The sequence below is a fragment of the Vitis riparia genome, chromosome 5, assembly GCF_004353265.1.
Source record: "Vitis riparia cultivar Riparia Gloire de Montpellier isolate 1030 chromosome 5, EGFV_Vit.rip_1.0, whole genome shotgun sequence".
NCBI classification, from domain to species: Eukaryota; Viridiplantae; Streptophyta; class Magnoliopsida; order Vitales; family Vitaceae; genus Vitis; species Vitis riparia.
Genome location: NC_048435.1, coordinates 21,916,515 through 21,938,194, shown reverse-complemented (window position 1 = coordinate 21,938,194; position 21,680 = coordinate 21,916,515). Strand labels below are relative to the sequence as shown.

The following is a 21,680-nucleotide window of genomic DNA, read 5'->3' as shown; positions in this document are numbered from 1 at the left end:
ATAGAATAATTTTAAAAAACAAAATTTCAGAATTATTTTCGAAAGCAATGCCAAACAAACCCTTATTTTCTATAAAACACTTTACTACTTCTCATTTTAAAATTTATAATTGAACCCTTTTTAAAACTTAACTTTCAATTTTTATAAAACACTACCTTGATATAGTTATTACAATTTATAATTATTTTTTTATAATTTCATTAATACAAAATATCAACTTCATGACTTTTGAAAATTTGGATTTTGTTAATGGAATATAAACAAAAATATTTTCTAAAATAAATATATTGAGTGTGTTGGCTATTCTTTACTAATTTAATAAAATAAATGCATTGATTTTCTTAATTATGTAAATTTAAGGAATAAATTATAATTATTTAAAATAGAATTCAATTTTTTTTTTAATTATGGATGTGTCTTAGCAAATTGTTAATATCAATGAGAAAATTCATTTATTTTAGTAAATTAACCTTGAATTTTATTTCTTTTCTTCAATAGTTAAAAAAATAAAATCAAAATATCTAAAAAAAAATCCATTTATTAATTACTTCAAATTCCAAGTAATCGTATTAGCCATGCTAATAAAATGGAGTATTTTTATTTTTATTTTTTAAAATAGATTTTTTTTAAAATAAAAATTTGTTTGATAAATGTTTTTGAGAATAGTTTTTTATTTTTCAGAAAAAAATATAGAAAAATACGTTTGGTAAAAAAAAATTATTTTAGTTATTTTTTTTTAATTATTTATGTTGTTTTTTGAGAATTATTTTTAAAAATAATTATATAAATACAATGATTAAAAATAAAACATACACATTATTTTTAAAATAGGATAAAAATATTTTAGGTTTTCAAAAAAATTTTTGTTCTACAAAATTGGAGAACAATTTTTCATAACTGTTCTTAAAAACTATTTTATGGAACTATTTTTGGGAAACAAGTAACAAACAAACAAACCCTAGGGTTTGTATTTTTTATTTTCTATATTATTAATAATTAAAATTAAATTTGGTGCACTGAATCCAAAAAGTACAAGTATGGGTTGAAAAAGACAAAAGTGAAATAATACCCAAAAAAAAGTTGGTTGGTCCAAACAACCTGTATCGGGTTCCGTGTAGAGGAAGAAAATTTCTGGATCCGAATCCGACAGATCGGATCCGAAAAGTTTCGGATTAGGACAACAGAGGCTCCATTTAAAGCCGTAGCTGGGCAACTACTGAGCTCACACTCTCATTTTCCTGGAAAATACTTTCCATAATTTCTTACCAGGTAAGCCCTCTCACCCACGACCTCCGTTTGGCTGCTGAGAAACTGTAGAAAAGTGAAAATTCAAATTTTTAGCTTCGCAAAACGAGCGGTTCGGCCCCTGCTGGCTTGTCTTGTTCTGAACGAAAGCTACATGAAAGTTCAAAATGTGTCGTTTTCTTTCGTTTCCCCCCCGTTTTCCTTGCAACCAAACAGTGGTGTTCTCTGCTGTTCAGATGGGTTTGGCTTGTTTTTTTTCTTTGTTTTTGAGTGTCATGCTGGTGGTTTTGTTGGCCTGCGTTGAAATTGAGAAGATGGATGAGATTGACTTGTTCTTTTTTTTTTTTTTTTTTGTTTTTTCGATTGAATTGGTTTGTGAGAATGGGTTTTGCGTTCTCATTTTGTGGGTGGGATGGAGAACTGTCTGACTATGTATAGCAATCGTGAAATGGAACTTTTGTCTCATTCCAAGAAATGGAACTGAGTTTCAAGCATTTAATTGGTCTTTTATCCCTTTTCTGCAGTTTCTAGGTTTTTATATTAAAAGATTGTTAACTAAAACCACTTTATATATGTGGGTTTCTTTAATAGAGATCATGGGGTTCTTTGTTTGCTACTGCTTTTATCAAACTAAAGAATTTGTGAGGAGACTTTTTTTGTGTGGTGTGGGTGGGTTGGGGTGGGGGGGAGGATGGTGGGGGTGTTGTGGGCCGCGTGTTTAACACCAAGATTTATACCTCGGAGTGTCTTGTTGTTGTCAATTTGAGTTAAAATGTTTTCCATTTCTTGTTTCTTTTCAGTTTTGATGTATAGGTTTATAAAGTTATTCTCAATGTTGAGTCTAATTATCTATGTATTGTGTTGTAGATTGGGGCAATCAACTGGGGAATGCTATGCATTTGAGATACATGATGGCTCCCGTTTGAAACAATAAATTTCCAAAATATCGGTATTGATTGAATGGGTTTTAACCTTCTGACTTGCAATCTTTTGAAACTTCCACTAAACGTTTTTCCATTTAAATCAAATTATTAGAATCACTTTATCCGGATAGTTGTTCCTGCAGTTGATATGCCAAATAAAGATTTATTATTGATCCTTTGGGGTTTGTGTTCTCATTTTCAAAATTTAATGACTGCTAAAGATTTTTTTCTTTTTAAATGTTTTGTTAGGAATACTTGTTGAGGATTTAAATGTATTTATTGTAGTTCTTTGGAAGAAGCAAGAAGTGGAAGACTTTAGATCTCTATATATTTTGGATGATTGGTAATTGCATTGACTATGAGATACCACATAAGTTACTGTTGATATACATCAGAAAAAAGTGATTATATATCCAATCGAGTGATTTTCATTGCATAATGTGAGCTTTAACTGCTCATATGAGCTTTTGTAGGTAAATAGTGCGACATTTTGAGTATTGTATCTCATAAATTGATGAGAGCTGTAGGGGATTGATGGTAGTGATACAACCACAACACATGATAGCGAGAGATCAGTGCACAATTTGCTTTGGTGGGAACTACAAACTGGGATGTTTTGCTTCATTTATAGTTGATGTGCCATTTTATCCTATTAACGTCTGCTGGAACTTCCTTTTTGGAATCATTTTCTTGCACTCTCATGTCTCTTAGATATATTTAAGTGACAGAACTCTAATCCTTGTTCTTCCATGTTGATCTTTTTTTCCTAATTAGTTCAGATAGATGGGCAATAAGGAAGACGAGGAGTTCTATCGCAAGATCCAAATCCTCTCAAGGAAAGAGCTTCAAGGTTTGTGCAGGATTTATGGTCTGCCTTCAGATACTTCAGTTGATGATTTGGTGAAATTGATGCTCTCTTCCTTAGAGGTAATATTGCGAGTGGTCTAACTTCTCTTTAATCTTGAACCATTAACAAGTGGAGAACCCTGATATTTTTCACACTATTAGTTGTTATATCTCCATGTGTAATTTTGTTGTATTTCTGTACATGTACAATGTTCAATTCTTGAGTCAGAAGAACCGTTGTGCATCATTCTCATAAAAATAAAAAATCATTGTGCATCAACGTTATGAAAATTACTTGGATGTTCTGGTTCTTGGATACTTTTATCCATTTATATAGTTGTAGAAGAAGATGAAGCAATCCGCACATACCACTTAAGACACTTCTTTGAAAAAACTCTCCCCTCTTATGCAAGTGGACTTCTATTGATTGGCATAATTATTTCTATGGGAAAGGAAGATATATATATTTTGATAGGAAAGTAAGATATATATTAAAAGAACCTAATAAGGAGGCACAGCATTGGAACCTGTGAAGTATAGAGACTGTTGAAAGGTAAAAAGAAATGCAAACAACAACATAGAACAAAGGCCATAACTGGGCCTAGCCTTTCCTCAACAATCAATAAACTCCAAAAATGAAAGATTATCTGCCTGCAAACAGTCCCTAGACTGTTCAAATGGAACTTTGAGGAAAGGATCTTTAGAAGCTTGTTCCGAGTTCACTAGATCCTCAAAAATCCTCTGATTGTGCCTCCTTCAAATGCACTAAAACAAGCAAAAAGGGGCTATCCTCCACATATTTGTGTGTCTCTTCCTCAAAAAACTACCATACCAACAAGTCTTTCATCTTTAATGACATCACCCAAGCAACCCCAGATAAAGAATATGACAGATACCATAAATTGCAAGCTTGACTGCAAGGCTTCAGAGTGGCCCATTCTTTATCTGGGTCTTCCTTTGGGAGGGAACCCAACTGCTTGTGGATTCTGGGATCCAGTGATTGAGAGAATCTCTAGGAGATTAGACGGATGGCAAAAGGCTTACTTATCATTTGGTGGTAGGATAACTCTCCTACACTCTTGCCTTTCCCATATCCCTAGCTACTTCCTTTCTTTGTTTAAGATTCCAGGTTCAGTGGCTGCAAAAATAGAGAGGATGCAAAGGGACTTTCTATGGTCAGGGGTTGGGGAAGGTAAAAGAGATCATCTTGTTAGGTGGGAAGCAGTGTGCAAGCCGAGGGTTATAGGGGGTTTGGGGATTGGGAAGATTCCTTTAAGGAATCGAGCTCTTCTAGGGAAATGGTTGTGGAGGTTCCCTAGGGAGAGTACATCTCTTTGGCATCAGGTCATTCTTAGCATATACGGGACACACTCAAATGGTTGGGATGCCAATACTATAGTTAGATGGTCACACCGTTGTCCTTGGAAGGCCATAGCACAAGGCTTTCAGGATTTTTCCAAGTATACTCGGTTTATCGTAGGAGATGGGGAAAGAATTCGCTTTTGGGAAGATTTGTGGCGGGGGAACCAAACTTTAAAAGACCAATATCCAAGACTATATCGAGTAGTAATGGATAAAAATATTCCAATATCTTCAATCTTTGGATCGTCTCGCCCTCTCTCATGGAACTTTAATTTCCGTCGTAATCTAACCGATTTTGAGATAGAAGATCTAGAACGCCTCATGCAATCCCTAGATTGTATGAACTTATCCACTTCCGTTTCAGACGCGAGATCATGGTCCTTATGTTCTTCAGGTTTGTTCACAGTCAAATCTTTCTTTACAGCCATGTCCCAAATGCCGGATTCATCTCCATTGTTCCCCACTAAGTTTGTTTGGAAATCTCAAGTCCCTTTCAAAGTTAAGGCCTTTGTCTGGCTTGTGGCACATAAGAAGGTGAATACCAATGACTTGCTACAATTGAGGAGACCCCACAAAGCTATTAGCCCTGACATATGTAAGTTGTGTATGGAACAAGGAGAATCAGCAGATCATCTCTTTCTCCATTGTTCAGTGACGTTGGGGTTGTGGCACAGACTTTTTCAGCTAGCCAAGATGGATTGGGTTCCTCCGAAAAGCATTTCAGACATGATGTTCATCAATTACAAAGGATTCGGCAAGTCCAAGAGAGGGGTAATGCTATGGCAAAACGCGAGTATAGCGTTAATCTGGGTTGTGTGGCGGGAAAGAAATGCTAGGATATTTGAGGACAAGGCTAGGAATTCAGGGAATCTTTGGGATTCCATTCATTTCCTTGCGTCCTTTTGGGCTTTTTGTTCAGCGGGTTTTAAGGGCACCCCCCTTAACGTATTACTACTTGATTGGCTATCAGTGTGTAGTTCCAATAGTTCCAATGGGACGGCCTAGTGTATTGTTATTTTTTCATGTTGTTTAGTTTTTTTGAGGGAGGATTCCTCATCCTCCTTGTGTACTTCTTTTTTTATTAATATATTCTTGTGTGGTTTCCTATAAAAAAAAAAAATAAATTGCAAGCCTTCTCAGGATGGATAAGAATGTGATTAACAGATTCCTTCTCACTTCTGTGCAAACTACAACAATTTGCCAAGAACTATTGTCTTCTCATCAACTAATCAATGGTCAATGTCTTCTTTGTAATCCACCTCCTAAGAAAAGAAAACAACCTTTAAAGAACCCTTGAACCTCTAAATTTCTTCCCAGGGAACAAAAGGAGCTTCCCAGGAAACAAAAGGGGAGGCACCCGAAAATAAGCTTTTTTCCAAGGCAGGTTGTTTTGGACATATGATCCACGCTGTAGAATGTGTTGGAAAACATTCCTCCATCTTATGTTAATATGGCACGCTCCCTTTTTCTCAACCAAATTAATGCAGTTATTTGATTTTTTTTTTTTAAATAAGTTTTTTTCCAAAGCAGGTTGTTTTGGACATTTGATCCACATTGTAGAATGTGTTGGAAAACATTCCTCCATCTTATGCTAATATGGCATGCTCCCTTTTTCTCAACCAAATCAATGCAGTTATTTAATTTTATTTTTTTTTGACTAAAGCTGCATCCATTGAATGTGTTTTATTAGTATTCTTATTTTTGATAAAATGCATCCATTGAATGCGGTTTATTATTATTATTATTATTTTTGATAATATGATCCCATGTAAGCATTTTATAAAATATAACTTGCATATAATGTCCACGGTTTTAGTTCAAATTTTTTTAAAATAATTTTAAAAGAACTCACATCCATTGCATTCAACTAGAAAGTACAACATGCAATTTTATATATAATGCGGTATATTTGAATTTTTTAAGAGAACTAAATGTGGTCAAGAAAGGAAGCCAACATGGTTGATGTGGCATAAAATGTAGTAGCACATGAGAAATAGTTTTTAGCCCGTCTTACAATGTGCACTAAAATTTAAAATATCCTATTATGGAGGAAAACCTTGTGGGGAAAGAGACATACTTGGTTGTGGATGGCAACTTCTTTATGTTTGTTTTGTTGCATATGGAAAATGTATAATTGGAGAATTTTGAAAGTTTGGATCAGGTTTTGGAAAAAAACTTCCTAAAGGATTTTGTTGGGAGGGGTTAGCGGTGTGTGCTTTTGTTCTTGTTGCTTTTTTTTTTTTTCATCTCTTCCTTGGTTCTTTTGGAAAAAAAACATATTCATTTATTGAATGGTAAATACAAAGGACAAACAATATGTCCAAGTGTATAATTGCTTATCAAAAGGTAAAATAAGTATCTTAGTCCACAAAAGAAATAGAACCACCTGAACAAACAAAAGGTTGAAATAGTAATCTACCCACACTAAAGAAACTTTTTACTGGTGCTAGGGAGAAAGCTCTTGTGAGAAATCATGGAATTGTATTTCTTGTATTGATGGAGGAATTTACAATGAACATATAGAATTTACAGGGAAAAGAATAAAGTAAAATGATCCTACTGACAACCTAGAATACATTGGATGTAGAAACTATTAATCAACTATACAAACAAGGAAGGAATCCCTAATTTGCAGCCCTAATTTATAACTACCCTCAGTCCTAATTTACATCTTATACAAGCTGTATTGATTGTGGATGGCTTGCACAATCAAACAAGTTGTGATAATTTTCAGCAGTAACTGATTCAGGATCCCCATGGATCTGCCAACAGTCACCAACAAAGGAGACGGAGACCAAGTTCTTTGCTCCTTGCTTGGCTAAGTAGTCTGTAGCATGATTAGCTGGATGATGAACCCAAGAGAAGGAGCATCCTACCCACTGGCGGAGCTAGCGAAGGCCCAAGAGGGGCACATGCCCCCCCTAAAAAATCAAATCATAATAGCGGTTTTGAACCCTTAACCTCATGTTTAAGGGGAAAGTATGCTTTTTGCTGCACTATATACAGTTATCTCTCCCTTTTTTGCCCCTCCTGAAATAATTCCTTCTATTTGTGCCCCTCTTTGAGCACATTCCTAGCCCTGCCACTGATCCTATCTCACTAGCAACATGTATACTTTTGTTGGTCCAATTTCTGAATTAAATTGAGTTGTTTGATTCATCTATTTGTATTTATATTTTTGTAAAACTAAATTATTTTTATTCATGCTAGTTTACATCTTGCTTTGTTTGTTGCAATTGTTTTTTTGTTTTTTTTTTCTGTCTTTTTGATTGGCAAAGGAAGAGTATATATATAATATAATAACAAAAGAGTACAATTTTTGGCAATTAAAGAAATGATGTCGGCAATAAGTTAGTACTCAATTTTATTTCCATATGAATCCTGATATTTAATGTAGCATGTCTATTGTTATTGGTGTTCCAGGAAACTAGGCATCTCTCTATAGCATTGTGAGGTCACTTTTTTTTAAAATATTTATTATTATTATTATTATTATTATTATTATTATTATTATTATCATTTTGTCTTTTTGTATGTGTTGGTGTTTGAGTATAATTTTAAACTTCATTTAACTACCAAAAACAACCATGAGCTAATTTCCCTTCACAATGTAGTTTACTTAAACTAGATGAGTTGTTGTTTTGAACATTGATCCAGACTGAGATGGCCTTGGTTCTGATTACTTGGGGTTGCTGTCTTAACTACCACATACTATAAATGTCCCAATCCTTTCTGCACTTTTAGATTATTTAATCATCATGCACCTATTTATATGTTCTTTTTCTTTGTATGAATTTTATATTACTCTTTTTTGATCTTCAAAAATTTAGAATGATTATTATTGTTTAAAAATTTTGCAGAGAAAAAGTGTGAGCTCGATATCCTCTGGGGATAAATCAAGTGGGACTAAAGAGCTCCCCCTTCCTGCATCTTCAACACCACAACTACAACGTGGAACACAGTTAAAATCTAGGGTGGAAGCTGGAAAAGGTTTGCACAATTTTATTGATTGCCAATTTCCAACTCTAGAAAAATAAATCAGTATAATTTTTTTTTTAATGAAGTCTTTCTTGACTCATTGAAAAAATATGTAGCAAGAAATGAAAAAAGATTGGGTGCTTTTATTGCAGTTAGCTGTGGGATTATCGTCTCTCATCCAAGAGAGGAGGATAACAATGAGAAGTATTCCCAAACTGGATGCAAAGAACTGGGGATTTGCATGGTGGCTGAGACTTGTACTAAGGTTTGATTGTTTTTCATTCATGGTTGTATTTTTTTAGAAAGAAATTGAGGTGACTATTATATTAAAATATCACTTGTACATCATGTAATTTTCGGCTTATTGACTTGATTTGTGTATGAGAAGGTTTTATAGACTTAGAGGGTGTTTGGTAAATCAACTTAATGACTTAATGACTTAATGACTTAAATTATATCAATCTCAAATCTTTTTTGTAAACATAGTTTTAGATTTATGTAAGAATAAATTAACTATTTTGACTTAATACTTAAAGTCATTTTTAACTTTAAGTTATGATATTAAGTTATTTTAACATACATGTTTAATCTATTTAATAACTTAAATTAAGTTATTAAGTCACTTTAAGTCGGTAAGTCGATTTACCAACACCCTATTAAAGCAACATAGACCCTGATTTGATACTTTTTCCCTTCTCCAGTCTTTAATCAGTTGGAGATGGGGCTAATAAGCTGCATATTGATCACCTGGCAGGTTCCTGCATAGCATGTTTTAGCCTAATGGCTTGATTCCACATGATAGGAAACTTATAATTTCTTCTTCTGTAGCAAGAATTGCTTCGTTTGCCACTTTACATGAGGCAAAGCTTTGATCAGTTATGACTTTTGGCATAAATACAAGGCAAATGGCAGATCAACTTGGCTATGTTGCAATTTTTGACACAGGTGTAAGGGGGGTGGTAAAAGATGTGTAGTCATAGCTCCACAAGCCATTTGAAAAATAGGATTCTGCTCTATTGAACTTTTTATTGTTGCATTTTGGGTTCTGGAGGCTCATTGTCAATTGATCACTTTTTGCTCTGTCAATACAGGCATCAGGTAAGGAAATTTCTGAAGGCTTTGGTTCTTCAAGAAATACTCTCCAAGAGACATCCCATTCACAAATTGTTACCCTACGTGATGAGAGTGGTTTTAACTCTAAAAAGGATTCCCCAAAAATGAGGTCTGGTAAGAATTGTTTTGATCACGCAAGAGAGGGTGGGGCAGGTGATTTCCCCCCAATTCAACATAGAGACATAAATATTGGTGCATCTTCTGGAGAAAGTGCCTCTGCTTCCTCTACAAAAGCTCCATCCTCTTTGTTTGAGTATCATGTCAGGTCAGATGAGGGGATTAATCTTTATGTTGACTTGAATTCAGGCTCATCATATTGGACTGACAGGTTGAAGAATGAGGTGTATGTTTGTCGACATGAGAGTAATCAAAGGTTTCAAGGTATTCATCAGGATCTTGGGCAGAGACTAGTTGCTAGTGCTAGACATGACAAAAATTTGTCTCTCTGGAATAAACTTTCAGGCTGTGGAGCAAATGATGGCCATGTAGAAACTGGATCTTTGCCAAGTTCAAATTTGAGAGAAAATGGTCTCATGGAGGATACTCCAGATGTTGATGATGGGTCATTTAGGTCTGGTGAGGTACAAGCATGTAGCATTGCTGTAGAAACATTGGGGAGTCCGAAGGAAGATCAAGCAATTCTGTTATCATCAAGACCTAGTTCTGATATACAGAACCATATGATTTCTGGTACTAAAACCTGTTCCGAAGATGGGGAAACAACAACTCTTAATTCAAGCGTTTGTTCTTTTTCCAAGGTAAAATCAACCAGTAACTCTGTTGCAAACTCAACATCAGATGGCCCAAAAAGTTTCAATGCAGGGGAGCATCAAAATTCAAAGCTTTGTACTGAAATTTGTGAGAATTCAACCCTGCAGAACACTTCCAATTTTGTGAATCCTAGTGTGGCAAGTGGTTCTGTGGAGATGCGGTTATCTGAAGATGTAAATCACTGCACAAGGGCCTCATTTTCTCCTTGTGGAAATGGTGGAGTCCTGCATTTGGTCAATCCAATGCACAAGGCGGAAATCGAACATGGTGGACTTGCCAACTCCAATGTGCCTAATCAGGAAACTTGCAGGAAACATCTGGCTTCAGGGGCTGAAGAACGGGTATGGCCTTCTTTACTCTTCCTTTCCACATGCATGGATGAACTAATAAATTCTAGAGAAAGGAAAAATCAAGAGTCTGTTTGGTAACTATTTTTTTTTTTTTTTGATAAGCAACAGCAGAGAATATATTAAAGAAGGCCAAAAGGCCACACCGCATACAGGATGTATACAAAGCAACCACAAGTCCAAAAAGCCAAAAAAAACAAAAACACCTCACCAGCCCTTAAGGGGTCGCAACCCACTCCAAGAAGCCTATAAGCGAAGAGGACTCCTCTCCCCTATACAACTTAGCCCAACTCCACAGACTACTTACAAAAGACCTCTTGAGAGTCTGAATGGCCAAGAAACCCCCTCTAAAGGCTAGCCTATTCCTTTCTTTCCAAACCGTCCAAAATATACATAATGGAATGGTCTTCCAAATCTTCTTCCTCTTTTTGCCCACAAAAGAACCCCGCCAACAGAACAACGCCTCTCTAACCTTCTCTGGAAACACCCACTGAACCCCAAATAGGGCAAAGACGATATCCCAAAGGGTCCTACCCACTGTACAGTGTAAAAGAATGTGATTTACATTTTCCTCTCCACACCCACACAAAAAACAACAATTTGGAAGCTGCCACCCACGCCTTTGCAGCCTATCCAATGTAAGAATTTTTTCCTAAGTAGCCTCCCATGCGAAGAAAGCCACTTTGGTTGGGACCTTATCCACCCAAATATTTTTTCCCGGAAAAACACAAGAACTAGGGGCTGCCAGCAGATTGTAAGCTTCCCGAATCCTAAAACTGGCAGAAACCCCACCTTTCCATAGAACACAGTCCTCCTCTAAACTTACTCTGATGTCCCTTAGCAAAAGGAGCAAATCTTCTATAAGCACCAGCTCCCAGTCGTTAGAGTCTCTAATCAGCCTGATATTCCATCCTCCTTGGCCCAGCCTTGGGTCCCACACATCATGCACCAGCTCATTACTGCCCACTGCCAAATCAAAAATCAGGGGGAATGCATTGGACAGCGCGCCGGTGCCGCACCAATGATCAGTCCAGAACCTGATCTTGTTCCCCCTTCCCACCTTGAACTTCATGTTATTCCAGCACCAGCTCTTCTCCTTTAAGATCTCCTTCCAAACTCCCACTCCAAAGGGCCCTCGGGCTTCCTTAGAAATCCAGCCACACCCCTCCATCCCATGCTTCACCCCGATGACCTTCTTCCACAATACATCCTTCTCAACAGCAAATCTCCACACCCACTTGCCCAATAAGGCCCTGTTCAAAAGCCCCAACCTTCTAATACCAAGGCCCCCCTTCTCCTTTTGAGTACACACCACCTTCCAATTTATTAAATGAATCTTTCCACCCGAATTTCCCCCTCCCCACAAAAATCTCTTGTATTTTCTCAAGCCTTTTAGCCATTGACTTAGGCATTCTAAAGATGGACATTTGATAAATGGGAATGCTTGCAAGGGTACTCTTGATCAGGGTGATTCTCCCACCTTTAGACAGATATTGTCTCTTCCACCGGGCAAGTCTTCTTCTCATTCTTTCCTCCACCCCATCCCACGTGGACAAGGCTTTGTGCCGGGCCCCAAGGGGCAGCCCCAAGTATTGACCGGGAAGCTGCCAATTTTGCAACCTAACTCCACTGCCATTTCCTCCATATTTTCAATCTCCCCTACTGGTATCAGCTCGCTCTTGGCCAAATTGATCCTAAGCCCAGAGGCCGCTTCGAACCACGCCAAAATCCATCCAAGATGCTTTAATTGGTCCTTGTTGGCCTCACAGAAGAGAATAGTGTCGTTTGCAAAGAGCAGATGTGACACCATAATCTCCTCTTCTCCCCTACCTCTCAGCCTACACCCAAATATGAAGTTTCCCTGCACTGCCCGCCTAATAAGTGCACTCAGCACTTCCATGCCCAAAATGAAGAGGTAGGGAGAAATTGGGTCTCCTTGCCGCAGACCCTTAGAACTGGCGAAGAAGCCTTCAGGGACCCCGTTGATAAGGACAGAGAATTTTTCCGTTGAAAAGCACCACCACATCCGCTCCATCCAGCGCGACCCGAAGCCCATCTTTTTCAAGACCCTCATAAGGAAGCTCCAGCTGATGCTGTCGTAGGCTTTCTCAATATCCAACTTACACACCATCCCCTTAATATTCCTCTTCTGCCAATAGTCAACCACCTCATTGGCTATGAGAGAGGCGTCCAGAATTTGTCTTCCCTTTACAAACGCGTTTTGATCAGCCGAGACCACCTTATCTAACACCAATTTCAGCCTATTGGCCAAAACCTTGGCCATAAGCTTGTACAGCCCCCCAAGCAAACTGATAGGCCGGAAATCCCCAAGGTCCTCAGCACCTCCTTTTTTTGGGATGATGACCAGAAACGTGGCGTTCAAACTTTTGGCAAAGGACTTCTGATCGTAGAGCTCCTTGAACAGCTCTACTATCTCCTCCTTAGCAAACTCCCAACACGCTTGAGGCCACAGTGAACCCATCCAGGCCTGGGGCCTTATCACCATTCATATCCATCAGGGCAGAGAAGATTTCTTCTTCAGTAAAGGGAACCTCCAAAGCTTCAGCTTCACTAGGGTCAAGCCTATTAAGAGGAAGCCCCTCTATGTCGGCTCTCCACCCTGGATCTTCCCTTAATTGGTGCTGAAAGGCCTTGACAATCCCCTCCCTCACCTCCTGCTCCTCCACCAATTCCACCCCATTAATTTTAATTCTGTCCAAAAAATTGTTTCTCCAGTGGGCACTAGCCATCTTATGGAAATACCCAGTGTTCTTATCCCCTTCTCTAAGCCAAAGCTCCCTAGACGCTTGCCTCCAATGGGTTTCCTCCAATAGGACCCACTTCTTAAAATTCTCTTTAGCTTCATTTTTCAGGTCCATTTCCCTATTTGAGAGGTTTCTGCCGCTTTCCACCCTGTCCCAAAACTCAATTTGCCGGAGGGCAGAGCTTTTGTTCACTTCCACTCTGCCAAAAACTTCCCTGTTCCACACTTTAATTTTCTCCTTCATCTCCTTCATTTTAGCAGCCAATCTAAGACTAGCCCTTCCTGCTCTTTCTACTCTTTCCCCTCCTTGCCACCAATCTCGAAGCAGCTCCTTAAACCCTTCCACCTTGAGCCACATATTTTCAAACCTGAACGGGGAAGGACCCCGACTCATCCCGCCCCCCTTCAACAGAATAGGGAAATGGTCAGAGGTAAGCCTAGGGAGCCTACACTGAACAGCCCCCCTGAAGGTATCTAGCCACCCCTGAGACACCAGGAAACGATCCAGCCTTGCCCAATTCTGATTACCCCTACCTCCACTCCAAGAAAACACACCCCCCTGCAAGGGGAGGTCAATGAGGGCAAGGTCATCCACCACCTGGGCAAACCTACGCATTGCTCCATTAAGGCTCCCCTGCCTGCTCCTATCTCTTTGGGATAAAGTGACATTAAAGTCCCCTCCTAAGCACCATGGGTCTTCCCAAATTCCCCTAATCGCACCTAACTCCTCCCACATCTCCTCCCTCTCCTTCCTATTACACGGCCCATAAACTCCCGTAAAAATCCAAACCCCTCCATCTTCAACATTTTTCAATCTACAAGATATAGAAAAATTGCCCACCTCCATCTCCAGCAGTTCCAAGGATCTCTTATCCCAGCAAACCAAAATTCCACCCGCTGAGCCTTGAGCTCCCATAGCCCCCCAATCAATGAACCTCCCAGAACCCAGACTCCTCACCACCCCCTCAGTCATAGTCTGAATTTTCGTCTCCTGAATACAAACTAAGTCCGCCCTTTGACTCCTAATCAACGCCTTTATCACTTTCCTTTTAGAGCTATCATTAGCTCCCCGAACATTCCAACTAACCAGTTTTATCTTCATGATACAACTGGAGACTGCCCCCCTCTTCCCTGACCAATTCCAATCTGCTTCCTTCCCCCATCGTAATTGATGGAGCATTCAAGCCTCTTCAATTCCCTCTCAAATTTTGAGTTATCTAAGAGAGACTTGCTGTGCACTTTTTCCCTTCTTCTTCTTATGTTGACCATAAAGTCCAAGATGTCCTTCTCTAAACCCACTGTAGAAAACCCCATAAACTGGCTGAATCTTGCCAGCTCACTCTCCTCCCAGTTTTCCACCCTCCAATTTTGATAACCAAAAAACTATTTTTTGTTCTTAAGAACATAAAATATAGTGTTTTTAGAGAACATCTTTTAGTTGTTTTCACTTGTTTTTTGAGGGTTGTTTTAAAAAAGAATTATACAAACATATAAAATGATTAACAATAGAGCATTAGATATAAAAATTATTTTTAAAACATATTTAAAAATATTAAAAACATGTTAAAAACATTTGAGGTTCTCAAACATATTTTTATTCTACAAAATATTAGAGAACGGTTTTCAAAAACTATTCTTAAAAACTGTTTTTCAAAATTGTTTTTGAAAACAATTACCAAATAGGGTTTAATATTGTATTGAATAAAGTGGATGTTCTAGTACAGTTTGATATGATAGCATAAAGTTCTATTCAACGAATGAAATGGTTGCACTGTTATTCTGTAGTGTTCCTGTTGTATTTATTCCTTTTTCATCAGAATGTTCCATGCTAAATAGTCTTCCTATGACAGTTTGGTGTATTATTTAATCTTAAGAAAGTTTAGAATACTTAAACCCTAGAGATGGAAACTAGAATATTATTCAAATTTTCAATTCAAATAGAATTAAATTCTAATGACCCCCCTAGCTAGATGTTGATTTTTCAGAATGGCTCCCACATCTACATTTTATTGGCAGTTCTTGACTGGATGATAAGAGCAAGTAGAAGCTTCTTTTGGACAGAAAGAAGTGGTTTTCTCTCGAGCAGGCCTCTCTAAGCGTAGATATGCCTAAATGCACCATTAAGTTTTGGTTTCAAATAGGGATTAAAATATCCCGAAATTTCACTGAAATTTCGAATATTGGACCCCAACTCGGTCAATATGCTCCAAAACTCCAAAAATCTCCAAAAATTAAGGGAAGTGATGGGGAGTAAAACCAAGGTCTTCAGCCTGTATGACCAGCAACCAAACCAAGTGGGCTAACTTGTCTTGGGTTATAGTGTGTGTGTTTTTTTTTTCTTTTTGATAGGCAACCAAGAATACATTGAAAAAGCCAAATAAAAAAGGGGGGCACACCCCAAGCACACGGAAGGTATACAAAGGGAGACAACAAAGTAGAAACACTACAAAAGAGCATAGAAAACACCCTCCTACTAACGCACGCACAATCAGTCAATAAAATCTAATAAGGAACCAGGGCCCTCTTCAATACGTAGGCAAGTCTAGTGAAAAAGGGTACAAATAAAAGAGTCCTTTCTTAATAAAATATTATATAATATTTTTGTTTTTTCTAAACTTTTTATAAAATAAAACTTTAACCAATAGATTCATTTAAATATTTTATCTTTAAATTTAATTTAACTTATTGATTAAAAGATAAAACTAATGTATCTTGATAATTCTTTCTTTATATATTTTGTACATTAATTAAATGCACAAAACAATAAATATTTATAAATAAAATTATAAACATTTTTAAACAATATATATATATATATATATATATATATATATATATCATTATTTCTTTTATATGTTTAAATACATCCAACTTAACATGTGTTTTCATGTTTTGCAATAAATATAACTTTAATTTGTATATTATTGCTTCTATTATCATTTTTTGGTGTTTTCTCTAATATTTCCACAAATTTTAATTAATTTCCATCCATTAATATATTTTTTATCAAAATTTGTTGATATTTCCCCATATATCCGTAAAAACCAACAATTTCATCATTGGTTTCAAAGTCCTCAAGTAATTGTTTATTTTCATTCTTCATCTTGTCAAACTGAGCCATAAGTTGTCAACAGTTTTGAACCTTAGAAGTGATTGAATTCATTCACACGCAAAGGGCAGTGATAGAAGTTAGTGTTGTACGGAGCTTTAATAGTAACTAAAATAGTCTCATGGTCTGAAAAGGGTTTAGATTTGTTATGCCAGTGGAAGGTAGGAATAAAAATATGGTAAAAGGAAGAAAGGGAAAAGAACAAGACAAGAGGTCAGATGAGTGGTGAAGTGCTAGAGTTTATATAAGACCAATTCAGAAGATGATGATGGGATAGTCTGATGCTGATTTAGTGCATTTCACTGCAACTTTACATTAGTCTTTATCATATTCTTCTGTATGACTTTAGCTTTGCTGTTTTTTGGCGGGGTGCATTGTTTTTTCTGTTATTAGTGCCTCTTGTATACCCCTTGCATACATAAGGTGCCACCCCATTGGGTTAGGTGTCTTTTAGATTACATTTCTTTTTGCCTATATTTGGCAGCTTCTATTTGAAAGCTTGAAGCATGATTTTCTTGTCAAGATCAGGATCCTATTCTGGTATAATGAATGTAGTTGGAAACAAATTTTAGTTCTCAATAGACTCAAATATTTTAGCATATAGGATGGTTTTACAATCTAGGAATCCTATTGGAATTAAAGAGAAGGGGGGCTACCATCTAGGAAGATTGAGCTTTCAAAATTTACCATAAAAGGCTGAAAAGATAAACTATTAACTGCTGTTACAGCACAGTTTTTGAGTTTAGAAAATAAATTCGTGTACTTAATCTTTGTTCAAAATTAAGGTTTTGTTTCGTAACTGTTTTCGAAAATAGTTTTTTGTTTTCCAAAATAGAAAAACAAGAAAACACATTTGACAATAAAAAAACGGTAAACTGTTTTTTATTCTTAAAAATAGAAAATAAAGTATTTTCAGATAATATCTTTAAGTTGTTTCACTTGTTTTTTGAGGATTGTTTTAAAAAATAATCATACAAATACGAAGAATAATTAAAATTAAAGCACTATATATAAAAATTATTTTAAAACATATTTAAAAATATAAAAAATAGGTTAAAAATATTTCAGGTTCCCAAACAAACTTTTGTTTTACAAAACTGTTTTTCAGAGCTATTTTTGAAAAAAGTTACTAAACATGGCCTAACTTTTCCTCTTAATCAATGGGTTATACTTGCTATTTAAATTTACAGAATATTTCATGAAATATTTTAACAGCACTTTGAAATTAATGTGTGTTTATTAACTAGTGTTTTGATGTTTGGGAGATGTGGAAAAGTTAACATGGTGCTGGTGTATCCACTACTGTTTCTTTGGTAATTGGTGTAGTAATTCAGAAGCTTGTTTAAAAATTTAGGTTTAGTTTCAGATTGAACAATCTTAGATATGTCATATAAGGCACTAAAAGAGACATGCACATTGGAAAAGCACCTAGATGTTTGGCACTTTGTTTTGGCTGTTATATCTTATGGTTATTCTATAGGTTAAGGAGTTATCATCTCTTCTCTTGATTCTGTCTTTCCACTCTTTTAGTAAACTTTATACCATTGCCCAAAAAAGGATAAAGAAATAATAATTTAATAAAAAAAAACCTTTGGAATCAATAATGTCTCCAGAGTTGTATCAAGATAATTATAATAATTTGAATTAATGAAGTGTTGGTTTTTGGTCCAAAGTTTTTGTTGTTTTAAGTGTGTATATATTTGCATTTATGTAATGCATGAGGGCACCACAAACCTGTATTAAGGTTCTTCCTGTGCAGGAAGGTGGGACCAATCTTGCCAAAGGAACAAACAGTATAGAGTAAGCATTCATCCCACAAAGGTTTGTTCTTATGGTGATTTTCTTAATGCAGAGATCTAAGCATATATGTATATTTGTTTCTTTCAGAACATTGCAATTTGGCAATTCTTTGGACAAGACTTGTTTGAAGTCTGATAGTTCAGATTCAATTGAAGGACTTCACAGAAAGAGGAAACATAATGATGGTGAATTTCATAGCAGCACAGAGCATCTCTCTGGAGAGGTCCTTCCCAGACGATCCACACGGCTAGTCTCCAAGGTCCAAGCTTATTTCTGTACACTTCCCTTTTTCCATTCATTAGAGTCATAGAAAATAATAAAGGAAGAGAAAAAAAGAGGGAAGAGAAAAGAAAAGCTGTGGTTTCTCGTTTTAATCAGCTAACACCCCAAAGTCTCGTGTGTGTTTCTGTGTGTGCATGAGGAGAAAAGAAGATTGGTTAGACATTAACCATCTACTTGTTAACTAGTTACATGTTGAACACTCCCCTAAAGTTGGTGTATGTATAACACACATGCCCAACTTGTCTAATGCATAATACCTAATGCCTAGTGAAACTCATGACTTGTCATTCCTTTAGTAAGAATACCTGCAAGTTATATTTTGGTTCAATTAAACTTGAGTTTTTTTACTTAATGAAGCTAATGCACCTAAATACACTGAGGCAATTATGCTGTATTGGATTATGAGCCATGCTAATTGGGGCTTTATTGTCACGGTGTAAACTTGTGGTTTGCTTAACCTTTAGACTCACTGGTTTGAAAAGAAAATCCTTCAACCATATTTTTTTGATCAGAAACGAAATAAATATTATATTAATAATAGTAAAAGTACAAGAGAAGGATGAGAGGTCCTTCCCTCAAAATACAGAATCTGATCAAAGTAAGAAGACACTCCTCTATGCAAAACTATACACAAAGAAAACCCCAAACTATCTCAAGCTTTTGAATCACAAACCGCAAGCTAATTCAATTGTATAACACTAAGAGAAACTCCTCTAAAAGGAACAGTACAAGAAGTCCATAGAGAAGAAAAGAAGTGAAGTACATCCCATAACATCCCTTCCGATCTCCCTTTATCCTAAAAAATCCTGATGTTTTTCTCTTGCCATGCAATCCACAATAAGGGGAGGCAAGCAATTTGCCAAAGTGTCTTACCTCTGATTGAATTCCCAAAACCTCTAAAAGCAATAATCATCATTTCCTTTAACAAGAAAAGATACCTTGCTCAGACTGAGTAATCTCACTTCCAAAAAGGTATCTTGGGTCATTCAAGTTTAGTTATTTTAATTTTACTTCCTATCTTATCTCTCTTTGCAAGTATTCCCCACAAGGAAATTTTAGTTGTTAGTGTCATTAATAAATACTATCTGGAGTCTTTCCACCTTTATGCTTGATAGACAAAGTATGACCTACTTGCTTTGGGTATTACCCAATCTTAGTCAAAGTTTCACTGAACTTCTCTAGCCATGCTCTGAAAGAATTTTTCAGGCCATACAAAGCTTTATTCAAGTGGAAATATTTTTTCCCCATCTTCCAAATTTTGAGTTTTGGAGATTGCACTGTATGTACTTGCTCTTCAAGATCCTGTAAGAAAGAATTCAGACTTGCTACCATGACTAACTCATTCAGATTTGCTACCATGATAACAGAATACTTACAGAATTCATCTTGGTAATTGGAGTGAGGGTCTCTTCATAATGAAAAGTCTCAAAGCTGCAAGTTGAGACGATTCTCACCTATAGATGAAGGTGCATATGAATCACATGCTTGTGGATAGTCATGTACATAGGTTTGGCACATTTGAGGCACCTGAAGGGGATGATTAAGTTTATCTGATGCTTGTAGACTAGTTTTGATATTCCAGATTTGCTAGCATTTCACATCATTTTCATGTGTAGCTTGACATAATTACAATTCTTCTAAATATTTTCACTTTTTATTTTCCAGTGAGATCCGCAAGCGTGTGTAGGCCACAGAAGGATTCCTTGCCTTCACCTACACTCCATTGTTTCACTTCTGGGATACAGTTTATGGTAAGTAAGAAGCTTTCTTTCATTTATTCAACACTCTCTTCTTTGTTGATGGAGGATCAATTCTAGAATATCATATAATGACATCTCCTTTAGTTTCTGTTATCAGCAATTACTTCAATCCCTGCAATGGCTCCATTCCAAGGAATGGTTCCATGCACTTAAAATGCTAATGCTTGGAACAAATAGAATGTTCCATTTCCATTCAGAATTTAAATCTGCCCAACTGTCCTCTTAGAATTTCCTTAAAGACCCTCTCGGAAAATTAAACTTATTTGGGTATTTCTCCATCAAACTTTTGACATGAGTTGTTAATATGCTGCAGGTTACTACATTCATTGGGGAATATTAAACACAGAAATAATAAATCCACAAGATAGTTCTTAGAGGTGCATGCTGTCTTATAAATTTTCTGGTTATCATTCAGAACTTAATGTTGTTTTCTGTTGGTTGTTTGTGAGTTAATGTATTGTATTCTCACATTTGTCTACTCTGGAAAAAACATTTTGTGGCAAAAAGTTGGGAAATGTTAGAAACAGATAGTTACTGTGGCTCTACCGAATCCAATCCAGCCATAAACAATTTGACTAGCGTACCGAGTCCTTTTACTTTGTTTTGGTTGAGTCAACCATAAACCCGGTATTAGCTTGATATACATTGTTGACTTATTCCTAGCTGCTCAAGTTCTTGAAACAATAGGAAGTCCAACATGGCATTAGAGTTCTGGTTTGAGTCTATTCGTCTGTTTATTCCCCATGTGCAGGTTAGGGCTGCACATGAGCACCCTGGTGGGAACCATACAGAGCCAGAAAAGGCCAGCCCTGAGCATGTAGAACCCTTTGGGTTGTCAGTTCTTTTTTGGTATCTTAGATGGGACACTTGAACCATTTGAGTGTGATATTCCACCTAAACCCTAGATTTAAAAAAATGCAGCAGCCTAGTGTAGGATTCATAAAACCCTAAACCAGACAGTTCACCTTGTTTTCATCTAACATGTCTTGGAAGCCCTATTAAGAAATAGTTCCATCAGATTCAATGAAGATTTCCAGGATTATGTTTAAAGCTAAATCAATCAAAATAAGGACATTGCTTTAGGGTTTTGGCCCTGTAGCTCTAATAATAGGAACAAGCTGGAGCTTGTTGGTAGATGTTAAATGGTTTAATAAATGTTTGGACAGTGACTCTGAATCTTCCAAATCTGAAGGGAATATGTTTACAAGTGGGTGGCCACAAGCCATGTTTTATTCTGTGGAGAATTATTTTTCTTTTTTGAAAATTCAACATTTTTTTTTCAATGTTTGGTAACAAGAATTTTGGAAATTGTGAAAAATTTTCATTTTTTTCTATGAAAATTTTCACTCTTTCTGTGATCCACTAGTTCTTATTTTATGA

At 36.4% G+C, this 21,680-nt stretch overlaps 1 protein-coding gene across 6 annotated transcripts; it reads left to right on the top strand.

Annotated features, from left to right (window-relative positions):
- Window positions 1-1,168: 1,168 nt before the first annotated feature.
- Window positions 1,169-20,850, top strand: LOC117914144. 6 transcript variants are annotated; one of them, XM_034829359.1, is made up of 9 exons: window positions 1,169-1,269; window positions 2,943-3,095; window positions 8,237-8,366; window positions 8,507-8,619; window positions 9,446-10,579; window positions 18,218-18,258; window positions 18,346-18,517; window positions 20,206-20,291; window positions 20,614-20,850. In XM_034829359.1, exons 2-8 carry the CDS (start codon window positions 2,952-2,954, stop codon window positions 20,206-20,208), a joined length of 1,737 nt encoding a protein of 578 aa, XP_034685250.1. In that variant the 5' UTR covers window positions 1,169-1,269; window positions 2,943-2,951; the 3' UTR covers window positions 20,209-20,291; window positions 20,614-20,850. The 6 variants fall into 6 exon arrangements, with proteins under 6 accessions (XP_034685250.1, XP_034685251.1, XP_034685254.1 ...); XM_034829360.1 differs by having other exon boundaries at window positions 1,184-1,269; window positions 2,948-3,095; XM_034829361.1 differs by lacking the exon at window positions 1,169-1,269 and adding an exon at window positions 1,981-2,194 and having other exon boundaries at window positions 2,948-3,095.
- The last annotated feature ends 830 nt before the right edge of the window (window positions 20,851-21,680 follow it).

What these genes read in the sequence shown, in the direction of transcription:
- LOC117914144 (XM_034829359.1), top strand. Translation starts at nt 2,952, where the DNA reads ATGGGCAATAAGGAAGACGAGGAGTTCTATCGCAAGATCCAAATCCTC. An exon ending in CTTCAGGGGCTGAAGAACGG is followed by an intron (nt 10,580 to 18,217) that starts GTATGGCCTTCT and finishes CTTCCTGTGCAG; the next exon opens with GAAGGTGGGACCAATCTTGC. An exon ending in AAAGGAACAAACAGTATAGA is followed by an intron (nt 18,259 to 18,345) that starts GTAAGCATTCAT and finishes TGTTTCTTTCAG; the next exon opens with AACATTGCAATTTGGCAATT.